We start from the raw sequence: 24,977 nt of genomic DNA, 5'->3' as shown, positions 1-24,977 counted from the left end.
GAGCTCAAGAAAATAAAGTCTGTCACTGTTTCCATTGTTTTCCCACCTATTTGCCATGAAGTGATGGGACCAGATACCATGATCTGAGTTTTTTGAATGTTGAGTTTTAAGCCAGCTTTTTCCCTCTCCTCTTTCACTTTCATGAAGAGGCTCTTTAAGGGACATTCTACCCTAAAGAAACTCATTCTGATTAAAACAGAGCAGATGTTTCTTTGGGGGTTCTAGGTGACAGTGTCAGCTAAGTCTTTCACCCCACTTTTGTGGTTGCTTTTACTACATGGCTTCAAAGTTATTATCTAAATTTCTCCTTACTAGGACAAACATCTTTGTGGAGGTCTGTTTAGTTTGCAATTGTTCCAACCTTAACATCCTTACAATCAGGTTTTAGCAGTCAGCCTGCTAGTTGATAAAATGTAGCCATTTCTGTACTTTCTTTTCATCCCGGGATCTTTAAAGCAACCCCTCTGTTCCAGTGTATGAACCTATGTCCTAAACAACAGCAGACAATGAAAGGGAAAACTAAATCAGGTGCAAATTAATGCTGTGTGGTTGTGGGAGGGTGGAGGGGAATAGCCTATTTAGTGGATTTAAATGAAAGAGACTCAGTCATGTATTTAGAGCCAAAACCAAATCTTAAACTTGCTTCATAAACAAAATTTAATACAAGACAATAAATTTAGACCCAAAAGGGAAGGTCTCTGAACTTCAATAATTCTACCTTGTTCATAAATCACAATATTGATCAAATGTAAATTAATGCATGAATATACATTTGTCTATAGGAACTTAGGAAACCTCATTTACTACATGAGACTGAAGCAGGAAGCAATTTTTATGTTAAAAACACATAAATTAAACCACTTAGCGTTAAAAAAAAAATCTTAGCTGAATGGATCTTATCTACAACTCCCCCCTCTTGAAAGAAAACTATATGAGGAGCTATCACTTTTGCTACAACTTTTGCTTTGAGTTCTTGGGAAGTGAATGTGAGCAATAAATGACAAGTCATGAAAAGAGGCAGGGAAAGGAACTTCTGAGTTTCATTTGTAATTCTGCTATGCATTTCCTCCTGACAAAAATATCCTGGGAGTAGCCACTATGTGTTTTAGTTTCTCCCTTGAAATGAGATTTGTTCTGCTAGAAAAATCTATCCTTCAAATAATGATTATTGCTTAAACAGAAATATCAGACAGCAAACATAGCTGCATATTTATAAGTAAATGTCTAGTTACACAAAATTCACTGGTAAATTTTTTTTTAATATATTCAGCACCTTTATTAAGATGCCACAAAATATTATGTCCTTGGGATATATCACCAAAAGGGTATAAACATAGTAAATCCGTGAAAATAGTACCTAACTGGGAAGGTGTGTGCATGCTAAGTCGCGTCAGTTGTGTCTGACTCCTTGCAACCCTGTGGACTGTGGCCCACCAGGCTCTTCTGTCAAAGGAATTCTCCAGGCAAGAATTCTGGAGTGGGTTGCCATTTCTGTCTCTGAATTGGGAAGGTAGGGGAGAAAAAGATCACTTTTCAGTAAATAGCAAGATTTTCTTCTGTAAACCTCAAACACACCCTGGATCAGTATGCTCAACCCTGTGTAGTTTTTAAAAAGCATGTCCAGGTTCCCACTATAGATGCACTTTATAACAAAATCTAAGACTTTCTTCTTCTTTCTCTTCATTTACCATTTTAAAAAGCGTTTCTTGACTTTGTTATATAACCAAGACTGAAATCACTGCTCCAGAGACCACTGCTATAAATGAGTTGTTAGAGAGGCAACTTATAGGGTGATTGAAAGACTAAGGATAAACTGGAGTAACAGAAAAGGTTGGTGCTAGATAAAATGCTCTATGCCTTTGATTGGAAGTGTTGACCTGAAAAATAGTCACAACCTAAAAGTTGAGAGTTATATTTTATTCAGTGGGAAATTTTAGGACTTCAAGCCTAGGAGACAGGTCATCTCAAGTGACCCTGAGAGAACTGCTCCAGGGAGGCAGGAGGGGGGCCAGTGAGGAGTCAGGTTATATAGAAGTTTGCAACAAAGGGCAGGTAGTCTGAACATCAGAAGTATTTTTGTGAATTAAAGAAAACCAGATACCTCAAGTTAAGGAATTTAGCGCTTTTCTATGTACAGGAAGTTGCAAGAGTCTGGGCTCACTGAGATCATTCCATTCATCCATCTTACCTATCTGGAGCTAGTACCCTGAGCTTTTCCTCAGGGCTTACCATAGGGAGTGGCTGCAGCCTAACAGTTGCCGGATGGCAGGTATTGTTCTGCTTCCTGGTTGCCCTGGAGAGCTAGAATTGCTGATAACTGTGACACCCTGGCTATTGATATGGCAGGAAATACTCCATTTCCCAGAGGGGTGGATAAATTGAAGTAGAATTGTGTACACGGATAGAAGGGTATAAAATAGAGCAACAGAACACAAACCTTAGCCTTCTCTTAGACTGTCTTTGTAGCACCTCAGGCAATTTAGAAAAGTAGGCACTCATTCAAGCTCATAATAAGAAACGAGTTTCAGGGAACAAGATATAATAAATCCAAAATAGGGTATCAATTTATAATTCAGAATTCAAGAAGTCTAACACTACTATCTTGTACTTGAAATACGGCCAGCATGAAGTGAATATTGAGCTATCCTGATGCAAAATACCATTTTCAAAGATTTAGCGTGAAAAAAATTATAAGATACATTAGTAACTTTATATCGATTGCATCTTGAAATGATATTTGGAATATACTGAACTCATATTTATTAAAATTGCTTCTTCTTTTATAACGGTGACACTAGAAACCTTAAAATTACATCATGCTGTTCACACTCTACCTTCATAAGACAACGCTGGTGATTAAGACTAACCTGGGGAAGACTCCCTGAGGAGATTCTAACGGGGGGGGGAGGGGAGGAAAGGGGAGCAAGGGAGTGGGGGATGACAGTCATAGCCCGAGATGAAGGAAAGTAATAAGATTTGTTTTTAACAAACCATTTAAAAATAAATCCCTCTAAAAGATAGCCACTGTGTGGTGTCAGCCGGACAATACTGTGCGAAGAACGTCTTGGAGGAAGAAAAGCCCCCAAAGAACTGGAGTTCAGCATTGAAGGTTCCTGATGGAACCACCCCGGCTGGTATAGGGAGGCGAGCCGGCAGGGCGTGGGAGGGCCCCGCCCGGGAAGGAGGAGCTTCCCGGGGTGGTGCAGGGAAGGCCCAGGAGCCACGCGGCTCAGGAAACCACCCCCGCGGCTGGATAGGAGGACACCTCACTGGCTCCTCCTTCAATGACTCTCCCTAGGCCCTTACTCTGAAAGAGGGAAATCACCTCTTCAACCATGCCCTCCAGGCCCATGCCTACGCTACACCTCCAAAGCCCCCTCCACTGGGAGCTGAAAGACCCCACCCAGGTGGGCCCCAGGGATGCCCAGGACCGCAGACAGCCAGGTGTGCGCTTGGACTGCACGCGCCTGCGCGAGAACCCCCTCCAGAAGGCTTCCAGCTTCAGCCCTCGGCGGCCTTGCTTTCGCCCCGCCTCCACCCGGCTACGTCACAAAGAGTGACGTGTAAAGCGAACAATCACAGTCCCTCTCCTCGTGAGCCAGTAGGGAACGGGGAGGGCGGGGTGGGGGGGGGGTGGGCAGAGGACGGACGGAGAAGGCTTTGAGGGGCGGGCTTGTCCCAGTCACCCAATCAGAAAGCTCTGGGGAGGAGCGGGGCGGGGCCCGAGAAGCGGGTGGGGGGGGTGGGGCTAGGGACAGGAGTTAGAAGGCCGCGGGGAGGAGAGGGCGGGCTCCCGGAGATTAAAAGCGGCCAATCAGAGCGCGCCGGCTTCATTCGGAGAGCGGCGTGGGGCGTCGCCGCCGCCGCCGCCGCCGCGCGCGCCGGGGGCTGGTTAAGGCCATGAAACAAAAGAATCCCTGAGAGGGGAGCCGCGGCCGAACCTCCGTCAGCCCGCCCCGCTGCCGTCCCCACCCACCCACCTAGTTACCTGCCTCTGCCTCCTTCCCCTGCCCCTCCACCCCGCCCTCTCCGCTCTCCGGGCGGCCCTGGCGCTGCTCGGCCCGGGTCGCTCGGCCCCGCCGCCTCCCCTGAGGAAAAGTGTTTGCGCGCTGAGCCGGGCCGGGGCCCTGTCCGCCATGGGGCTCGCCGCCCGCCGCGCCTGACGCGGCCGCCGCCGCCGCCGCCGCCGCCATTGACAGCGCGCTGCCGCGATGCCGAGCGGCAGCTCCGCGGCCCTGGCCCTGGCGGCGGCCCCGGCCCCGCTGCCGCAGCCGCCCCCGCCGCCGCCGCCGCTGCCGCCGCCGCCGCCGCCCCCCGCGGGCGGCCCGGAGCTCGAGGGGGACGGGCTCCTGCTGAGGGAACGCCTGGCCGCCCTGGGCCTCGACGACCCCAGCCCGGCGGATCCCGGCGCCCCGGCGATCCGGGCCGCGGCGGCGCAGGGCCCGGCCCGGCGGGCGGCGGGGCCGTCACCCGAGGAGCGGGCGCCGCCCGGCCGACCCGGGGTCTCGGAGGCAGCCGAGCTGGAGCTGGAGGAGGAGGAGGAGGACGACGACGACGACGACGACGACGAGGAGGAGGGGGAGGACGCGGAGCTGGACGGAGACCTGCTAGAGGAGGAGGAGCTGGAGGAGGCAGAGGAGGAGGGCCGGCCGTCCCTTCTGCTGCTGTCGCCGCCCGCGGCCGCCGCCTCTCAGACCCAGCCGATCCCGGGCGGGTCCCTGGGGTCGGTGCTGCTGCCCCCCGCCGGCTTCGATGCCCGGGAGGCGGCCGCGGCGGCGGCGGCAGCGGGGGTGCTCTACGGAGGGGACGATGCCCAGGGCATGATGGCGGCGATGCTGTCCCACGCCTACGGCCCCGGCGGCTGCGGGGCGGCGGCGGCGGCGGCGGCGGCCGCCCTGAACGGGGAGCAGGCGGCCCTGCTCCGGAGGAAGAGCGTTAACACCACCGAGTGCGTCCCGGTGCCCAGCTCCGAGCATGTCGCCGAGATTGTCGGTCGCCAGGGTGAGTGCGAGTAGGGGGTTGGGGGGGGGGGGGGCTGTCCAGCCGGGCTGGGCCCCGGGCATGAGTGGGGAGACGAAAGAAAGGAGCTTGGGGCTGGAAAGGCGAACTTGGTGAGGCCCCTAGGTCCACCGGGAAGGGGTATGGGAGGAACCCGAGGGGCTAAGAGACGAGGAGATGGGTCACCTTGCGAACCGCTCCCCCACCCCCCGCCACGGTATCCCTCTCCTCCTGCACGGTACAAGGCGATAAGTTTCTCGAGCCACCGAGCCCGGCGGTGTCCCCTTGACTCGGGCTGTATTCCTGGAACACCCCGGCTGGCGTGACACCAGAAACAACCTGAGGTGGTAAAAGGTCGGGTCGGTGGATTCGGTGTCGTGCACGAAAAGCTTCGAGATAGCAAGTTTGCGCAGCCGACTACTGTCTTTGTAAAAAGCTCTCAGCCTGCCTTTCAGCGGCTTGCTGGGAAGAAGAAATTGACAGAAATGGAGGCTTGTGGTGGCGGGGGGGAGCTCATTCGCGAGGGATGAGGGGATGTTCAAGTGGTCGTTCTTACCGCCACCGCCCCCCCCCCCCCCCCCCCCCCACCACCTCGCTGTTCAGAAACTTAGCTTCTTCGCTAACTCTGTCGATCGATCTTACGGTATTCTTTTCGATACATTTTAACTCTCGAAAGGACAGAGTGGCTACCTTTTAGAACGCTTTAGGGTACACAATGAAGGAAAATTGGACAGTAAAGTAATTGAGTTAAGGAACTTTGTGCGTTCATACAGTTTTCAGTAGATTCTCCTCACTTGCCAGCACACCAGTACTGCAGACAGACTCCTCCCACATTGTTCAGACAAAGGACCTATGTCTCAGATTCCAGGAGTAGATTTGTGGAGGTGGGGGAAGGGGGATGCCCAGAGTACCTCTCTATCCGACATTTTTAGGGAAGGTCCTATGCTCTTTAGTGTAGCTTCCCCCGCTTTATTGAAGGAGTGAATATTCTCTGCAGCTGACTTACTACAATATGATTGAACCTGGTTGATGCATGTCTGTCTACTGTTAGGTTGAGAGCATTGTTGGGGTCAAATAAAAAGAAATGATGGCGCTGCTGCTTAAATGATCTCATCTTTCCCAAGTGGTCTAAAGTACACATAAATAAGGTCTGTCGAAATGGTGGTTTCAAATATCAGAGTTGGCTCATTTCTTACCCCTAGGATTTTAATATGAAAATCCATCCATCTGAAATCTGGATGGAGGGGATAGCATATTTCAAACTGCCTGGTACTTAAAGACGGTGTTCAAAGCTGATGCCATTCCCTTAAGAGTTTATTCCCATGGCTTGGTGAATAAATTTTGCCTGCCTTTTTGGGTTTTTTTGGGTTTTTTTGTTTTGTTTTTGCAGTACTGAAGATGCCAGTCCCAGAAAGAACTGTTTCACCTCACATAAGATAAAATTGTAACATCTCAAATTATAGATCCAGAATGAGTTGGTTATTCCATTAACAGCATCTGGGAATTGCTATATATCAAGCTTACATTCTGCCAGGCATTTGAGTTTATGGCAGTTGGGAATGTGAGATTAGTTCCAACTAACTTGCCACCCTTAAGAAGCCAACAGTCTACTAAAAACAGCGGAGTGGCACTAATCTGTAATTAATGTCATTAACTGTAGTGTGTGACAAAGTCCGTACATGTATCAGCTGTGAGGGGCCCTTGGAGAAAATGGATAGGACTTTAACAAATGGAAGGTGGAAGAAAGACTGAGGGACACGGTGAGGATAGGTGTGGAGAAATAATCACTAGGTATGGTTGGAAAGCTGTGAGGGGGGACTGTTTGTTTTGATACTTAGAGTCTGATACTTAGCAGAGTGGGGAACAGGTGATGGCAAGGTGTGTGTTCAGGCCCTTCTAGGCTGGAATTTCCTCAGCACAAGTTGCTTCAGTTTGCTTATGGTGACAGTTTAGGACAACAAAGGAAAATGCTTAGAGGCCAGTTTTACTAAGGGACAAGATACTGATAGCTTTTAGTTTAATATGAATTTTTGTCTTCTGCATTATACCCTTTAAAGCATGGTAAAATGGCCCTTAATTAGGCAATTACCTTTATACCAATCTATTATTTAAAAGTAAACTGAATTCCAGGTTTTTATCTTGCACCAAATTATAGCAATGAAATAAAGTCTTTAGTTTTTCCTCTTAAGGCAGAGCTTATTAGTTAATAAGGAAATGTGAGTCTGTTTATGTCTTAGGACATAGAGACAAATTGCTGACTGTTCTTTTGCACTTAATATTTTCCCAGAGTTGACAGTACTGTTAAAAGTATGTCATCATTCTCAAGATTATCTTATCTTAAGAGCAAAAAGTTTTACCCTTTTCCTGTTCTGAACCATTCAACTAGTGGATCATTGACCCCTTTGCCACCCTCAACTTCAGCTGCACCATTATAAAACCTGTATTTTCCCACTCGCACAGAGGACCAGGCAACTTCTAATGTTTGCATCCTTTTACAGTGTGATAATTTTCCCTTTCCCTAAGTGAATAAATGGGGCAAATCATTTCATTTACTTTTTGCTTTGGAACAGAATTTTCCTTCTTAAGAATTATCCCTTCCTGCCATTTTTATTCATTACCTGAAGTCATAATTTTCTGTTTGACATCTCTTAATTGGTTTTGGAAATAATTATGTCACAGATGGAGACATCTGTGACTTCAGCTCTGAAGCAGAGAGTAGGACAAATGGAATTCTGAGTCATATAGACTAGCAACTCCTGTAGATGGCCTCTAGTTTCAGTGTCTTTCAGAAAAACAAACTACTGCTTTTGATAGCGATGAAAGTTGTCAGTGTTGACCTCATATTTATACTCCCCAGCAGCAAATGTTGAAGGTTAAATCATTTGCAAATGTTAAATTGGTCCCCCTTTTTAAGTTTGCATCTCATTTTGAAACCAACAGTACTGTAAAATAAAAGTCAGGCACTAAAGAGGGTTGTTGATAATCAAAGAAGTTCTGGAATATAGACAGCAAAAGTAAACCTGACAACAGATTTAAGACCTAACTTTTTTAAAATGTAGTACCTGCAAGATACATTCACAGTGGTTAACAGGACGTTTAAGTCAGTGGACTTTGCTCCAATTTGTATAGTCATTGAGAACCAGTTAGACTGAAAAATGAATTAAAGTACAACTCTACTTAACGATGGTATAAATAAATGTTGAATGTCATAAGTTCATTTGTTTTAAAGACTTGTAACCCAAGGTTTTATAGTACAGTTTAAGATTAATGTACATCTTTAACTGTTTTCATGAGTGATTTCCTTGATGGTATATGTGTGTTCTCTAACCTAGTTGAGAAAAGCTGTTTCTGGGGGTGGGTGGGTGGGGTGTGTGTGTGTGTGTGCGCGCGCGCGCGCACAGCGCGCTCACTCTCAGCAGCTCAGTTGTGTCTGACTCTTTGCGACCTTTTTGGACTGTAGCCCACCAGGCTTCCCTGTCGTGGGATTTTTCAGGCAAGAATACTGGAGTGGGTTGCCATTCCCTATACCAGAGGATCTTCCTGACCCAGGGATGGAACCTGCGTTTCCTTGCAGGCAGATTCTTTGTTGCTGAGCCACTGGGGAAGCCTCTTTTTTTTGTTGTATGCTCTGTCAAAAAAATATTTAAGTTGATAATCTCAATATGTGAATATTTATGAATAATACATATGCTGATATGCTATACATTTTTAAAACATGTAAACAATTTAAAAGGATGAGTTAAAGATGGAAATTGGAGTGTTTTGATTTTTTTTCCTGCACTCCAATGACTTTTCTTGTACCCTGGTTTGGCTATTACTGAGCTAGACCTCCTTAGAAATTTTTTTTCTTTATTGAGCTACTGTTTCCATTGATCTCCAGTGATTGTGTATATTGCCACTTTTTAAAACAGGTAATATGACACATCCTCGAGAAAATTTTCCCCAGTTTCCTAGGATGGAACAAGTTTTCAGGTTCTAAAAAGAAAAAGTTTGGTATTGTACATAAATTCCCTGTTTAAGAAGAAATATCTATTTCATGAGGAGAAATAGTTTCAGAATAATGCTAAAGCACAGTGTCTTTTTCTTTTGGGAGGAGGGTTGTTGGCATTCCCAGTTTCAGGTACTGTATTACCTGGTGTTTAACTCTGATAGGTGGTTATCCCCATTTTACAGACATAGAAACTGAGGTGCTAATAGGTATCTTGCTCAGGTAGTGGATCTTGGGGTTAGATCAGTTGTTTGATAATGGGGATAAAGTTCTCAATTCTACATTGCTGCCTCAGTATTAAGCATTTTGCTCAGGAATAATATTTTGGGTCAATTTCAATCCCAAACATGATTTAGGATACTGTGTTTCTAATATGCATAGCTTAAAATATCATCATCACTATCCAAATTAATTTACTTAATAAAATTTTGGTGTCCAGAAGGCACAAGTATTGTTCTAACATTCTGCTTCTGTTATGTCTAACTAGAAATTCGCTGTCATTTATAATTCAGAAAGTTAATTTGTATGTATATACATGCTAGCTTTAAAAATTAAACATTGTCATTTTTTTAGACTTTAAGATCCAAATAATAATTAATATTAGTTCTAGAACCTTAATTGTTTTGCAAATGGGTGGGGAATCCACTGCCTTTTCTTCCTGCCTTATTGAACTAATGAACTATTTTGATTCACTAAGGAGGAAGTGGAAAATAAAGTGGTAATTCAAGGGTGTGTTTTCTGCCCTCTGGTAGAAATGCCAGTGACCTAAAACTGATGCAGGGAGTCAAGTACGTGAGACCTATAGAGATTTCTTCAAGGAAGATTTCCAGTAATGTCTATGGGTTGGAATTCTAGACAGTTCTTACATCTTACATTTTCAAGGAAAGGTGGAATTTAGTTATAAGATCGTGCTTAATATTTTGTGGATCTGGTTTTGAATGAATTTAATATTTGCACAGATGGAAGAATTTGTTGCTTGTGTCTTAAATTGAAGACAAAAATTATTTTAGAATATATGTTTTACTATAAAAATATATGTTGAAAACTGTCCCATACTGCCCGTAGCAGTCCTTGCTCAGCTGTGATGTGTTGGAAAGAGATAGCAATCAGAAGTTAAACTTCCTAAATTCTGATTACTCTGTGGCAGTAAGTCACTTTGTGGCCCTGGACAAATCACTTAAACTCCCTAGGATCTAGATTCCTCTTCTTCAGCTGGGTATAGGTATATCTACAGTACCTCTAGGGACTGTGAATTGTAAACAAATAAATTGACATATATGAAACTAAGTGATAAGTACATACTACTGTTGTTAAGTTAAATCTGAAATTAATTGTTAATCTCATTCACCTTTTCTCTGCTTTAGCAGACAGTTTCACACGTTACTGTATCCTTCTAATGTGACAGAACTGAAAGGAACTGATATCTAAATGCCTGTTAGACACATGGAACTTCTATCCAGATAGGCATAAATGATGCTGTAATGACAAAGAACCCCAACATCTCAGTATTAAAATGACCAGTGACTTATTTCTTTTTCACAAGGGCTCTGCTCATTTTGGTCATTCAGGGTCTTAGACCAACAAAGCTGCCACCATCTCAAGTGTTGGCTGGCCTTCCTCTCTGTGCCTGAACGATGAGACGGTGGCATAGCACACAACAGTCTTTAAATATTAGACCTGAAGTAGCGTGGTGATCACATCCACTCATATTTCATTAATCAGAACAAGTTATCTGGCCACTGTTAACTTCAAGTGGGTTGAGAAATTGCATTACAATCATGTGCCCACAGGAGAGAGCCAGAATATTCATGAACAGCCATGATGACTATCACAGTATTATTTTTTAAAGTCTATGGGATTGTGGCAGAATTTTTTTAATGTAATTTATGCCTTAATAGCATTTGTAATTTAAACTCAAAATGGAAAAAAAAGAGATAAAAATGTTCATAAGATACTAAATAGGAAGTGTGTTTGCAGTTTAAAACTCCTTGAGGAACTTCCCTGGCAGTCCAGTGGTTAAGACTCTGGGCTCCCACTACAGAGGGCTCATCTGATCCCACAACCCACATGCTGTGGTCAAAAAAAACAAAAACACAAACTCCTTTAGGAAACTCCAAAGAGATTATGAATAATCTATTTTAAAACCTCATTGATCTTCAGGTGATTCTAAAATGATATGTTTATCAAACTACATCTTAATCTTTCCCAATGGCCTATATACCATGTTGCATGTTTACTCTTTAACTATTCTCCCCATATTACCATTAGATACTCTATAGACATTTATAATGATTACATCTGATATTTAAGCTTTTAAAATGATTTTCTAACATTAGTAATATCAAGCCAAGCTGTACTAAATTGAACATGTACAGCGTGGTGTTATTTTGAATCCTTTTGAGTCTTTATTTCAGTAATTGATTCTGAGAATTCTAAGTTACACTGCATAATTGTACTGCCTCTTTCATGCCAGGGTTCAGGATTTAAGAAGAATTCATGTGGGCATGGCTTGTTGCCTTTGTCCAGTGAGCAGAAACTGCAGTTCATTTTATGCAGGGAAACCTGGTTTGACCATAAGTAAAGTGGTATCATGAAATAAGACTGGGCCTTAAAATAATAAAGAAAATTATTTAATGAACTGCAGATATACTTGAAGATAAGCATAAAGCTTTCTAAGTTTCTATTAACATCCTCTAATGGGCTTCCCTGGTAGCTCAGAGGTTAAAGTGTCTGCCTGCAATGCAGGAGACCTGGGTTCAATCCCTGAGTCAGGAAGATCCCCTGGAGAAGGAAATGGTAACCCACTCCAGTATTCTCACCTGGAGAATCCCATGGAGGGAGGAGCCTGGTAGGCTACAGTCCATGGGGTCGCAAAGAGTAAGACATGACTGAGCAACTTCACTAATGGACATGAACATAATTTTAAAATCCCCAGTTAGGAAAATTGTTCTACCTCTCATCGCTAATTTACACCCTCTTCTGGGTGTCACAGGTTTAGTGAAAGGCCAAATGGGAGCCCTTTTTTGTTGCGTATGTGGATCCTCTTGTCTAAACTAAGTGAAAAAGGAGAGGGGGGGATTTTAAATTTAGTTAAACCTCTGTTTTTAAAATTACCTCATATATTTTGGGAATTCTCCGCTTCTAAGAATCAACTGGGAAAAGAAGGCAGGTTGAGAAAGTGGCGTGTTTAGGGAATTGGGGTATTTCGGGGTCGTTAGTTTATAACTTTGGACAATTCTTGGCTTCAGTTTTCTCCACAAATAAAGTGAGATTGGACTAGATTATCTCCTGTAACCCTTATATTCTTATCTTTGTCCAAGAAGAGTGCCTAGAATCATGTGAAAGTAAACCAGATTTAAAATTACCAGTTAGATTGACTTTGACATATCTCCTCCGAGTTTTTTTTTTGTAAAATTAATATCTTAAACATATTTTTAATAATCTAAATATAAGTTTTATCTTTAGGACTTAAAGGTTTTTTAATGTTTTTAACTTCCTAGAGAAAATCGATTCATTTGAGTTTTTCTTTAAAAATAACATTTAAATGTATCAAGTTGTATGTCATCTCATTTGATCGATTCTTATTGCACCATACAGATAAGGAAATAGGTCTATGGAGATGTAAGTAACTTACCCAGGGTCACAAGCTAATAGAATCAGAGATTTCAATGCTCCCAACTCTGTAAGTGGTAGAACAAGCAGACAAAGCAGCGAGGATATAGAGGACTTGAACACCGCCACCAGCCAACGGTATAAGAAAAGAAAATGATAGATCAATATCTGTACATGAACACATATAGTCAACAAATCCTTTTGATGCTTGAAGTTGGATACAGGTCAGTGAGGGCAGAACTGAATCTCAGTCATCTTAATCTCAGTTAAATTACCTGAAACATAGCAGATACTTGCTATTTATTTTATTGAACTGAACTATTGGACTACAGACTTGCCATTTTAGTATTTATCATTATAGTTTTCATATTGTGAGGTTTTCTTCCCTCTTGCCTTTATCTCTAACCCTTTACCTGAGGAGTCAGTCAACCAAAAGTTGTTTGGATCTATTTGTTCTAGATGCTACTTGATTTAGAGCATTATATGTCCGTATGAATACTGGTAATGAGCAAATCTAAAAAGTCACATAAATGAAACAGAAGTGTTGAAGAAGTGATGTCTAATGTGAAACTGTATTCTTAACAGAAAATTTCAGCAATTTTTGACTGGGGCTACAAGAAGGACCCTTGAGCAGGGAAAGGAAAGCTATCTCTGTATTGTACATTTAGGAATCTATTACATTGTTATCTAAACAGTTTATTTAAATGTTGAGTTAAGTTGTGTGTGTAAGAAACACTCTCTTACTCGATTTATCTGATATTCACCAGTCCTTGAAGCTAATAATACTGAAAAATCGAGTCCCTATAAAATTGTAGGAGCTTTTGAATAGTCTGTCAAGATTATTCCAAGAGGAAAAGGGTCTTATTTATATGTACAATCATTAAAGAATTTGATCCCCCCTTGTTAATTCTAATATATCATGAAATATACATATAAAATAATGTGTTTCTCTAATGCTTTTAGAGAAAAATAGTATGGAGGAGTGTGGAGACAATGTGTGTTGAGGTCTGGCTTTCCAGCTGGGAGATCTTTCTAATCTCTTTCAGTTTGTTTCCTATATTTCCTAAAGCTATTAAGCTAGTCATCACTCTGTTATGCTGATTAAATGAAAATATAGGAAAGTTTTGAAAACTGAAAAATGCATTACAAGTTTATTATTTCAAAGGCAATCCTTTTGGCTCCATTTACTTATGAAACACTTGAAGTGGTGGGGGTGGAGAGGGGAGAGGGGCTTGATAGCCTAAAAAGCTGTCCTTTACTAAGCACCTACCTGAATAATAGGCACTGTGATGAGTATTGTTAATACGTTATTTCATTTAATCTTTGCAACAACCAAGTGAGAGAAGGAACTTTCATTACAGTTTCTGGGCTTCCGAGGACACCCAGGTGGGCCTCAGGGCGGGTGGTAAAGAAAACCTGCCTGCTAGTGCAGGAGAGCATAAGAAACGTAGATTCAGTCCTTGGGTCAGAAAGATCCCCTGGAGGAGGACAGGGCAACCCACTGCAGTACTCTTGCCTGAGACATCCCATGGACAGAGGGGCCTGGCCTGCTGTGGTACGTAGGATTGCCAAGAATCAGACATGACTGAAGCAACTTAGCACACACCCAAGGAGAGAGAGAGGTTTAGTGACCTGTTAGAGCTCACAAAGATGGTTAGTGATGGTCTGTTCAAAGTCTTGTGCTTCCAGCTGTTACTCAACCTACTTTTCTTGAGGAAAGGAAGAATAGATGTGTATACATGTGAGATTGTCCCACGTGCTTTATAGCTTTCAGAAAGAAGTGATTTTGTATGTCCCAGGAGAAGAGGGACTTGGTCAAAAATAAAAGCATTGGAAAGGACCTAGAGGTTGAATGACCTAACATTAAAACCACAAGCAAACTGGTGGTAGATTAGAGCCCAGTCCAGCAGATAATCAGTTTTTTGCTCCTTACATTTCCTTTAAACTAGACCTTGGAATAGTATTAGTAAGCTGTAGCTGTAATAGTAATAGTCATATCCATATTTGTATTATTCTTGAGTTCATAGAGCCTTCAACACACAGTCTCATCTTTTCCAAATGACTGTGTTTGTTACTCAGAAGATACAGGGTGAGGGGGCAGTGCTACGAGGATTTTCCAGATTATTTAGGGAAATATCTGAGTAGAGACAGGAGGAGCCAGGCACATTTAGGAGATGATGAAGTCTGGGAGAATGTAGGTGATGCCACTTAGTTAGGAGAAGGATGGGGAAAGGGAGGTGGGATGGGGAGGTAATTTTTAATATCAAGCCCAGCATTCTAATTTTCTTGAAGATAAAAAGAACTGCTTCACTCTCCCCTCCCTACTTTTATTAAAGCAGGTATGTTTGTGTATATGCATGTACACGCGTTTCCCTTTTAAAATAAAACCTCTTGGAGAAAATTTCTGAAGAAAGATATACCTGAGGATGACCCAAAGTGAAAATATATAGACCTTAGTTTTGGTGTGTTTATAAGGGTTTTAGCTTTCTTAAATCACCTTATATTTGTAGCTAATTTATGAAATATGAGTGGAAAATATAATGAATTTGATTTCTGGAAAACAAAACCCTCTGTCAAAAATCAGCAACACTTCCCATAGCATTTGGGGTTCCTTTCTTTAAAAAACAAAACAAGTTCTTTGCACATACCAGACAGAATTTTAACTCCCATGCCTTTGTTAAACTAAATCATCCCCCATCTGACCTAAAGCTCCCACAGCACTGAGCCAGGTGTGGTATCCAGGCTGCCATCTTGGGCTCTTGATTCCTGCTTTGGCACTTGCAGTTCTCTTGACTCTCCTTTCCACCTGGCAGAACTACTTTCTTCAAACCTAAGTTCAAATGCATTTGAAGCCTTCTTTCATCTTCTGTAAACAATAAGGCCAAACCAAGTCGCTTCAGTCGTGTCTGACTCTGCGACCCCACAGACGGCAGCCCACCAGGCTCTGCCGTCCCTGGGATTCTCCAGGCAAGAACACTGGAGTGGGTTGCCATTTCCTTCTCCACTGTAAGCAGTAAAGCCCTGCCTTTTTCTGTACTTGCATTGCTTTGTATGCCTGTTTTCATTAAAGCAGTTGCCTTATATCAGTATTGTTTTCATGACTGTTTCCTTTCTACATTGTCAGCTCCTGGAGAGCAGAAATTATTGTAGTTTCTGTATATCACCTGGAATTAGCCACCTGCACCTTTCTAGGGAACTTGATACTTGAATTGGTAAGTTGAAGCATCAGGCTGGTGGATGTTCTGGGCCGAAGGAATGGTTTAGCTAGGAACACTTAGCCACATCCCATAGGACAAGTGGAGACCAGGTTCACTTGTCAGTTTCTTACCAAATCACTCATCTCTCAACATAAACACCCTGTCTGCATCAACACCCTGGCTTATATATTTCTTTTTGACCTGTTTTGATTTTTATCAGTAGTTTACCCCTTCACCCTACTTCAGTGCCTGTGATCCCCAAACTTTTCTTGTACTTGTATCTCACTACTGCTCTGGACAGTGGGTCACTATTCTTGTGTTAGGGTTTCAGATTTTTCTGAATCCAATACTTTGCTTAAAAGCCAGGAGCCTGGAAGAATGGATAAAATTGGAGGAACAGAAAATTGGTGTTGTGGTAGGCAGAATAAACCCCCTTTCCCTGAAGATGCCTATACCCTCTATCCCTGGAAACCCTGACTGTGCAGATGTGGAGTATGGACCTTGAGGTGTAACGGTTATCTGAGATTAGCTGGGTGGGCCCGGTGTAATCACATGAGTCCTTCAATGCAGAAGAACTTCCCAGCTAGGTCAGATACGAGAAGGGTTCAGTCCCCATTGCTGACTGAAGATGGAGAGACAGGGCCACAAGCTATGTTAGTGACCTCCTGAGGTGGGGAATGGCCTTCAGCAGACAGTCAGCAAGAACATCGGGAGCTCAGTCCTGTGATGATAACAAGTCAGTTCTACCAGTAAGCCAAGTGAGCAGGCTCTTCCCTGGAGCTTCCAGAGAGGAACACAGTCCTGCAAACGCCTTGATTTTAGCCCTGTTGAAACCCATGTCAGAAGTGTAAAATAAAAAATTTGTGACATTGAAAGCACTGTGTGAGGTAACTTGTTATGGCAGCATTAGAAAACTAAAGCAGATAATAAAAGTAAAGAACAGAACAAGGTTTCTAGATTGAGGCCTCCATTTTCCTCCTAGCTCTCAGCTCCCAGAGGCCACCTACAGTTCCTTGCCATGAGGCCTCCATGGGCAGGTCAAGCATAGGTTGCTTTCTTCCAGAAAAGCCAGAGCACATCTGACTACTTCTGAAGCCTGCTGGAGAAACCTCTTCCAAAGAACTTGTGATTAGGTCAGGCCCACCCCTGTGATCTGGATAATCTTCCTGTTTTAAGGTGAATTGATTTGGACTGTAATTATATCTACATTGCAGACTATAATTCTATATCTGATTCTTCTAAGTATATCATTCCACATGTTTCATGGAATTAAAAAGCAGCCTTAAAGGTCTAGTCTAGTGCTTTTAAACTTTTCTGTGACAGCCCCCCCCGCCACTTCCCATCAATAGAACATTTTATTTTGCAGTCAATGTACACATATTTCATCAAAACATTTGGAACCTATTAAATTGCTACTGCAGACCATGGTTTGAGAAACACTCAAGACCATTTCAATTCCTTTTCTTTAAACTCCTCTCCCAGCAACAGAGGCCCTCTCCCTTTTAACTGCTCAGGCAGCTGGTGGGAGAGACTCTTTACCCTGGAGAAGCCAGACCCAACCTTTTGCTATACCAGGAAGTGAGAAGACCAGAATTCTGGCTGCAGCTAAAGAGTTTTAAGGTGAATCATAGCCCTAGCCACAGTGATACAGAAAGGGGAAATGGGTTCCTACAGGAGGGAGGTAAGTTAGAGACTTTTTATTGGGGGAATTTACTTCCAAATCAAAATAAAATGGTAACCATGAAAGTCACTAGTGCCGTCCTGGTTCTTGGTCTCTGCACAGTCTGGTGTACCGCTTGCCGTGTGTGTATTTGTAGCGATGAGAAAACAGTTGTTAGTCCCTACCTCTTAGACTTAAAATGCCTTATTCAACTTTGAGGTTATGGAATCATTTACCCTGCTGTTAATAATTTTTTTTTATCTAAATCTCAGAACTAGTCAGAAGTCTGATTGATGTGCTTATTTAGTCTAGTAAAATCTGTCACTTCTTCATCTCTAATTTTTAAATTTTTCTAATTTAATAACATTTCTTTAAAAAAAAAATAATGCATTCGTATGGTTCCAAAATTTGTAAGAATGTAAAAGTATGCCAGGGAAGTTAAGTCACCCTCCTACCCTGTCTCCCTTAGTCTCCCAGTTTCGTGACTGCAGAGTATTCCCTTACATAGCTGAACCAACTTCCCACTAATATAAACAGGAATACACAGGTTATTCGTGCCTGGGCAAGTATTCCTGCAGACTTGATTCTGTGAGTGGGATTGCAGGGGCAGAAGGATACAGGAAGTTGTAATTTTGATGGATAGTGCGAACTGCCCTCAAGCAATTTGTACTCTGCAGCTAAATATGAGGGCTTTTCCCCCATTCTTACTAGCACTGTTTGTTTTTGATATTTGACAGTGTTATAGGTGGGAAATGATACCTCAATTCACATGAAAATGGGAATTTTCATATTCAGAGCCTTTTATATGTTTCCTTTTCTATGAGCTCTTTTACCTATTTTTTCTGTGGTTTTTGGTGTTTTGAGATACAAGGGTAAGTATATGGGTACCTGTGTAAGAGAAATTAGCCATTTGTGATGTGAATTGTGAATAATGTTTTTTTTACCTTGTTTTTGGTAAGTAGGCCTTTTGGGCAGGGTAGGCTATCTTACACCCCTATCTCAGAGGTGGTCCACATTCTGCCTTCTCTGTCTTCCTAGTGAGACTGTCAGACACACACTCATTAGTAACAACCAGAGGCTCAGGAGTATCTGACTTAGGCATGGGCGTGTTTGTTGCTCAGTTGTGTCCAACTCTCTACAGCCCCATGAACTGTAGCCCACCAGGCTCCTCTGTCCATGGGGATTCTCCAGGCAAGAATACTGGAGTGGGTTGCCATGCCCCCCTCCAATATTATACCTACTGGGTATCAAGCAAAGTATTCTACTAAGGTTCATCTGACAATTGCTTATTTTCTCAGAAGCATTTTGAGAAGTTTCTTCATTTAGCTTTCTAATGTTCACTGCGGTAAGGGTTGAAAAGGCCCTTACCCTCACACTAACTCTCCCTTTGTCCTTAATAGAGTTTGTGAAGTGTTTTTCTCTAGGATGATCAGGGCCTTCTTTGTTAGAAACCTGTGATAGGTTGTAGTGCTGAGAAGAAGCTCATGTATCCAAATAATGATAGTAAATAACTCCTTGAGGGTGCAATAGGAAGAATTAGGCGTTCTCACCACCCCTTCAGACTTTCCTAGGAGTCTCTCCATCAGTCACACACTGGCCAATGGAAATGATTGTCGTTCTCGGCCTCAAGCACCGCCTCCTCTGCTGAGTGAGGGAGTTTCCTAGATTCAGCCTGCGTGAATGATAAGTGGATGTGGAAGTTTTATGGTCTTCCAAGTCACTTTCTGTGGTGGAGCAGAGGCAGGTATAGATTTTCCCATACGCCGAAGTCACACTGTCAATGTAATCCTGTAGTTCATTGTGGATATAAACTTACAGCGGCGCTCTGTGATAACCTTTGTGTTCTACAGCAGCATAACTAGACTAATTGTAGTAATTTCTTGATAGCCCCCAACCCACTCTGTCACCCTGCCCTGCTTAGCTCCTCTGGTTCCTCCACTACGTGCATTCCTTGCAGTTTTGCTTTTAGCTGTGCCACCCGACCCACCCCCACCCCCCTGGTCTTCTCAGATATAACCTTCAGGTTAGGGTAAACCTGACTCAGGGAAAGCAGCAGAAACTTCGCAGAGAATGAGGCACCTAATAAACTAAAATCTGAAGGGCCATCAGGAATTCAGCAGAGCTGGTAGCAAAGGGGCATGGATAAAGGAACATTCTGATCGTGGAAGCAAGGAGCATGGGTAGGCATATGGTGGAAGCACACCACAGAGTTTAAGCAGTGAGCAAAGGGGAAAGAGGGGCGCAGAGATAAGGCGAGAGAGGTGTAGTCGTCAGGCACAGGGTCACCTTCCATGTGCCACACTGTCTGGACTTGATCCTGACAGTACAAGGGAGTCATTAAGGCCTTGTGCAAAGAAGTGAGCCTTTGATCGGTGCTTTTTTAGAAAGCATCATCTACCTAAAGTGAAGGTAGAGAACTGATCGGAGTGAGGCAAGAATGGAGGAAAGGAGACCTATTTTGTGTGGGGTGGAGGGTACTAGTGCAGTCACACAGGTTGGGAATGATGTCCAGAAAGAATTAGTTTTTGTACATTGTGACTTTGTTGAGGGCAGGGAAAAAAAAGTTTTAAGAAAATGATCTGCTCAGGTTGTGGTGTGTGTTTTTCGGTAGCATCTAACTGCTTTATTTTGAGAAACTAGGAATAGCATGATACAGTCACGAGAAGAAATCTGTTCTGGCAAGCTTCACTTTAAGATCTTTGAAAAGCATAACCCCAGAGTCTCATGCCTTTAGTGTATATCTGGCATCTTAAGTTACTCTTCGAAAACCTCCAGTGTTACACAGTTGGCACTGGTAATGGCTGATTACTCCAAAAAGTAATCTTTGGGTAGCTATACATATGTATCTTAGATGTTTTATTTAGTCAGCTTAAATATACTTAGGATTTAGAACCAAAGACTTTTATTTGAGAATGGGGCTGCCAACCAGCGTAGTCCTTCAATAAAACCACATCCAATGACCATTCTCCATACAATTTCCAGTATGTTTCTTTGGAATTTAGCAAGAACTTCACAATGAATACAAAATTACTCTGCGCCAGTTTTTTTCACCCCGGAAGTTTACAGTTGTCTCACCCATACTTCAGCAGCATCTTTTTTTTTTCTTTAAGGTACTCATCATTATTGAAATTTTTTAAAATAATCAATTTTGATACAAGTTCCATGTCTTGAGTTTATATGTCACTGCTTTAAATGTAATTATTAATTTAGTTAATGCATGAGTTCAGTTAGCATAAACAGATGGGGATAAAGACAACTGATTCTTAGTTAAGCCTGAAATCCAACTGATGGAACAGAAATGAGATAATGTGCTCACTTTGAGCACTTTGCTATTGTCATCAATTGAGTTTTACAGAGGGAAGAATAATGTTGAGGTAGAATGACAAGACAGTTAAGTGGAAGTCAGTTGAAGAACTTTTATCATGCAGTATAGTTCTGTGGAATTTGAGGTTCTAGGACCAACAGAAAAAGACTATAGACTATGAAGTCAGACTAGGTTTAATTCTGGCTCTGCTTCTTACTTGCTGTGTGAACTTAGACACGTTACACAATATTTCTGTGCTTAATTTTCCTTAGCAATAAAAGGAATGTAATAGTCTTGTCTTTAGGGTTGTTATATAGATTAAATAAGATGATAGGTATCATCTCACATTGTACGTTAATATTTTTTCTTTGCCACCGACACCCTGCAAGGTAGTAAACTATTAGTGTTCTGAAAGTCAGATCCACTCATAGTGTAGCTGGCCTATTTCATGCATCATTTGCAATGACTAATAGCAAGAGGAAGAAAACTATAAGCCTGTCCTCTGCATTGAAGGCCTTCAGTGGAGGCATCACCTCTTTGCTGAGAATGAGATCACCAGGAAAGTACCCCTCAGGATCCAGGAGTCATGGTGGTACTAGGAAAACTTTACCAGCATTTAGTGATAAGTTTTTGTGATAAAGAAATACTCTCAGACTTACAGAGGGAAAGAAAAACTGCCCCAAAACAGACTGCTGTCTTGAAAGGAACTTTCTGTAATTTGTCTTTATCAATATTGTTGAAGTAGATGTTGATACTTAATGAAATATTTTCTTTCTAACAGGTTGTAAAATTAAAGCGCTGAGAGCCAAGACGAACACGTATATCAAAACACCGGTTCGTGGTGAAGAGCCCATTTTTGTTGTCACTGGACGGAAAGAAGATGTTGCCATGGCCAAACGAGAAATCCTGTCAGCTGCAGAGCACTTCTCCATGATTCGTGCGTCTCGAAACAAAAATGGCCCTGCCCTGGGAGGGTTGTCATGCAGTCCTAATCTGCCGGGTCAGACCACTGTTCAAGTCAGGGTGCCCTATCGCGTGGTAGGACTGGTAGTTGGACCCAAAGGAGCAACCATCAAAAGAATCCAGCAGCAGACCCACACGTACATAGTAACTCCGAGCAGAGATAAGGAGCCTGTCTTTGAAGTGACAGGGATGCCCGAAAATGTTGACCGAGCCCGAGAAGAAATTGAAATGCATATTGCCATGCGTACGGGAAACTACATTGAACTCAACGAAGAGAATGACTTCCATTACAACGGTACCGACGTCAGCTTTGAAGGTGGCACTCTGGGCTCTGCGTGGCTCTCCTCCAATCCCGTTCCTCCTAGCCGCGCCAGAATGATCTCTAATTATCGAAATGATAGTTCCAGTTCCCTGGGAAGCGGTTCCACAGATTCCTACTTTGGAAGCAATAGGCTGGCTGACTTTAGTCCAACAAGCCCATTTAGCACAGGAAACTTTTGGTTTGGAGATACACTACCTTCTGTAGGCTCAGAAGACCTTGCAGTTGATTCTCCTGCCTTTGACTCTCTACCAACATCTGCTCAAACTATCTGGACTCCATTTGAACCAGTTAACCCACTCTCTGGCTTTGGGAGTGATCCTCCCGGTAACATGAAGACTCAGCGTAGAGGAAGTCAGCCATCTACTCCTCGTCTGTCTCCTACATTTCCTGAGAGCATTGAACACCCACTTGCTCGGAGGGTTAGGAGCGACCCACCTAGTACAGGCAACCATGTTGGCCTTCCAATATACATCCCTGCTTTTTCTAATGGTACCAATAGTTACTCCTCTTCCAATGGTGGTTCCACCTCTAGCTCACCTCCAGAATCAAGACGAAAGCACGACTGTGTGATTTGCTTTGAGAATGAAGTTATTGCTGCCCTAGTTCCATGTGGCCACAACCTCTTCTGCATGGAATGTGCCAACAAGATCTGTGAAAAGAGAACGCCATCATGTCCAGTTTGCCAGACAGCTGTTACTCAGGCAATCCAAATTCACTCTTAACTATATATATATACATAAATACTATATCTCTATATGGACTCGTAAAGGCATGGGTATAATGGTACCCCCAGTAAACTTCCTAATGAATTCTTATGACTGTTATCAGGCTTTATTGGGATTAGGCTAAAGTTGTTAGTAAACTTATAAAAGGCTGCTATGGTAACACTAAACCTAAGTGGTCTCTTGTCTTAGTTTGGTTTGAATTATTAATCTTATCCTGTAGACCCAGAGACATAGCTTGTGTAAGAATTGCTAAAGCTGACGTTCAACTCGGCTGAGTGAAGATTATCATAGGTTGTGTGAACCTATGAGAAAAATGTATACGTCTAAGATTTCCAAATGATGGGTCCCAAAGCCTAACCACATTAAGAGTTTATGGAGGGTACGCGGCATTACAGATGACTCAGACACTTCCAGGGCTGCCTTCTTTACACTGCCAGTTTTGACAAAACAGGTCCGTTTGTTTTTTATTTTACAACAACTTATGCCTAATTCTGCAGGATTGCAAGTAACTTTTTAATGCATTGTGGTTACTTATTGGTAATAATAGGGCTGATGGCGGTTTACTCAATCACTGGTTATAATTTGGGACAAAAACTGCTACATTGACCTTCATCTCGCCCAGAGTGCTCCCGGCTGGTCTGATCAGTGGAGCAGGAATGCAGATGTGTCGATCGTGAATTCCTACCCATTGCCTCCCTTGGTGAATGTGGAAATGGCTTTTTGTGGAAAAATGGGTTTTTCCATTCCAGGAAAGGCTTTGGGGTGCACCTGTATTGGCTAATAATTGAGGATACGAACATTCCATTCATTAGTCTGATCAAGCTATTGATTAATTTTTAGACTATAGATCAAAATGTGAAACATTTTATGTTCAATCCATATTTGTCTTGCACATTATAAATGTATTTTTATTTTTTAGTAATCTAGGGGAGGGGGAGGGAGAGAGGGGTAACAATGCCCTCAGCATATTTACAGAAGCAGCTGTGACGACCTCCAATCAGTTTACTTCATTTCAAAACTTATTTCCAATCACAAGGAAAGATTTCTTTAAGATACACTTTTTACATTTCACCTGTGGATGTCTGTGACTTTTCATCCTCAGTATGTTCCCAAATCTGCTGGCATTGAACGGATAAAACATTATACTGGTGGGTTTTTCTACTAATTATTTTTTTGAAGCGTTATTTTCCCAACACAAAAGAGCTTTTTTTCTCAGTATAACAAAAATTGAAATCCTATGTGTATTGAATAGTAAATAGACAAATTTTATTTTTTATTTCCACTTGAAGAGTTACATTTCGTATAAAAGTTTACAAATAACGGTTTTTATTTTGATTTTTCAGTATAAAAAATTGCCTTGATGGCATATTATGATGTAATGCTAATTGCTTGTAGAATAGTTAAATGTCAGTATTGAAACCTAATCTTTAGCTGCCGTCTTGTAGATACAAACGAATGTTCACCAAGCATGTATTTTGTATTTTGTTGCATTGTACACTGCAACTAATAAGCCAAGGAATCGACATATATTAGGTGCGTGTACTGTTTCTAAAAACCACAAACTAAGAATGATAAATTATCAATATAGTTTAGTATTTGCTAATTTTACTACACTCTTTTGTTATGTATATGTAGGGACGTCATAGGGATTATAAATTCAATTTGAGTAAAGTTTAAAACCATATATTTTATGATAAAGGGCCTTTAACTTAAGATGGCCAAAGCACTGATATTATATATTTGCTGTAAAGAGAATTATAAGAGTTTTATTTTTCTGATATTAAAAGTTACTTAATAAAGACTTGTTTCCATTAACTTGAATGTATTCTCCTTGGTGTTTTTCATGTATTCAGTAGTTTACACTGGAAGACTGCTATTTGTCAGAATTGAAAACGTCCTTTAACAAGAGTTTCCCCTTCCCTAGCCAGTGATCCCTGTTCTGGGTGTGGAATGTGCTGCTTATGCTCCTATCCGAATGTAGCTTTTTTCTTTAAATAGTGTCACATTATAGTAAATCTAGAGATTTGGCTAGTTTTAGATTATATAGTTGCATGTTTATATAGTTGACAACATAGTCACCCTTAATCTAATATGAATAAAATCGTGAGTGATTTATACATATTAATGTTAACTAACATCCTGAACTCACCTTAGACTTAGTTTTTATCCGTTGTTACAGATTGTCCTTTTATCACCAAAACTATAAAA

The 24,977-nt window shown here is 42.2% G+C and overlaps 1 protein-coding gene across 1 annotated transcript; it reads left to right on the top strand.

The window, feature by feature from the left end:
• The first annotated feature begins 4,094 nt into the window (after positions 1 to 4,094).
• On the top strand, positions 4,095 to 24,586 carry MEX3C (mex-3 RNA binding family member C). The gene is made up of 2 exons (XM_043889217.1): positions 4,095 to 5,001; positions 21,541 to 24,586. Exons 1-2 carry the CDS (start codon positions 4,212 to 4,214, stop codon positions 22,764 to 22,766), a joined length of 2,016 nt encoding a protein of 671 aa, XP_043745152.1. The 5' UTR covers positions 4,095 to 4,211; the 3' UTR covers positions 22,767 to 24,586.
• Positions 24,587 to 24,977: the final 391 nt, after the last annotated feature.

Source organism: Cervus elaphus, chromosome 27 (assembly GCF_910594005.1).
Source record: "Cervus elaphus chromosome 27, mCerEla1.1, whole genome shotgun sequence".
Classification (NCBI taxonomy): Eukaryota; Metazoa; Chordata; class Mammalia; order Artiodactyla; family Cervidae; genus Cervus; species Cervus elaphus.
Note: the sequence above shows the minus strand (reverse complement) of the source record. Positions and strands in the feature narration are given on the sequence as shown.

Coding starts and splice junctions, on each gene's coding strand:
- MEX3C (XM_043889217.1), top strand. CDS start 4,212: ATGCCGAGCGGCAGCTCCGCGGCCCTGGCCCTGGCGGCGGCCCCGGCC. Junction 5,002..21,540: donor CGAGATTGTCGGTCGCCAGG/GTGAGTGCGAGT, acceptor TCTTTCTAACAG/GTTGTAAAATTAAAGCGCTG.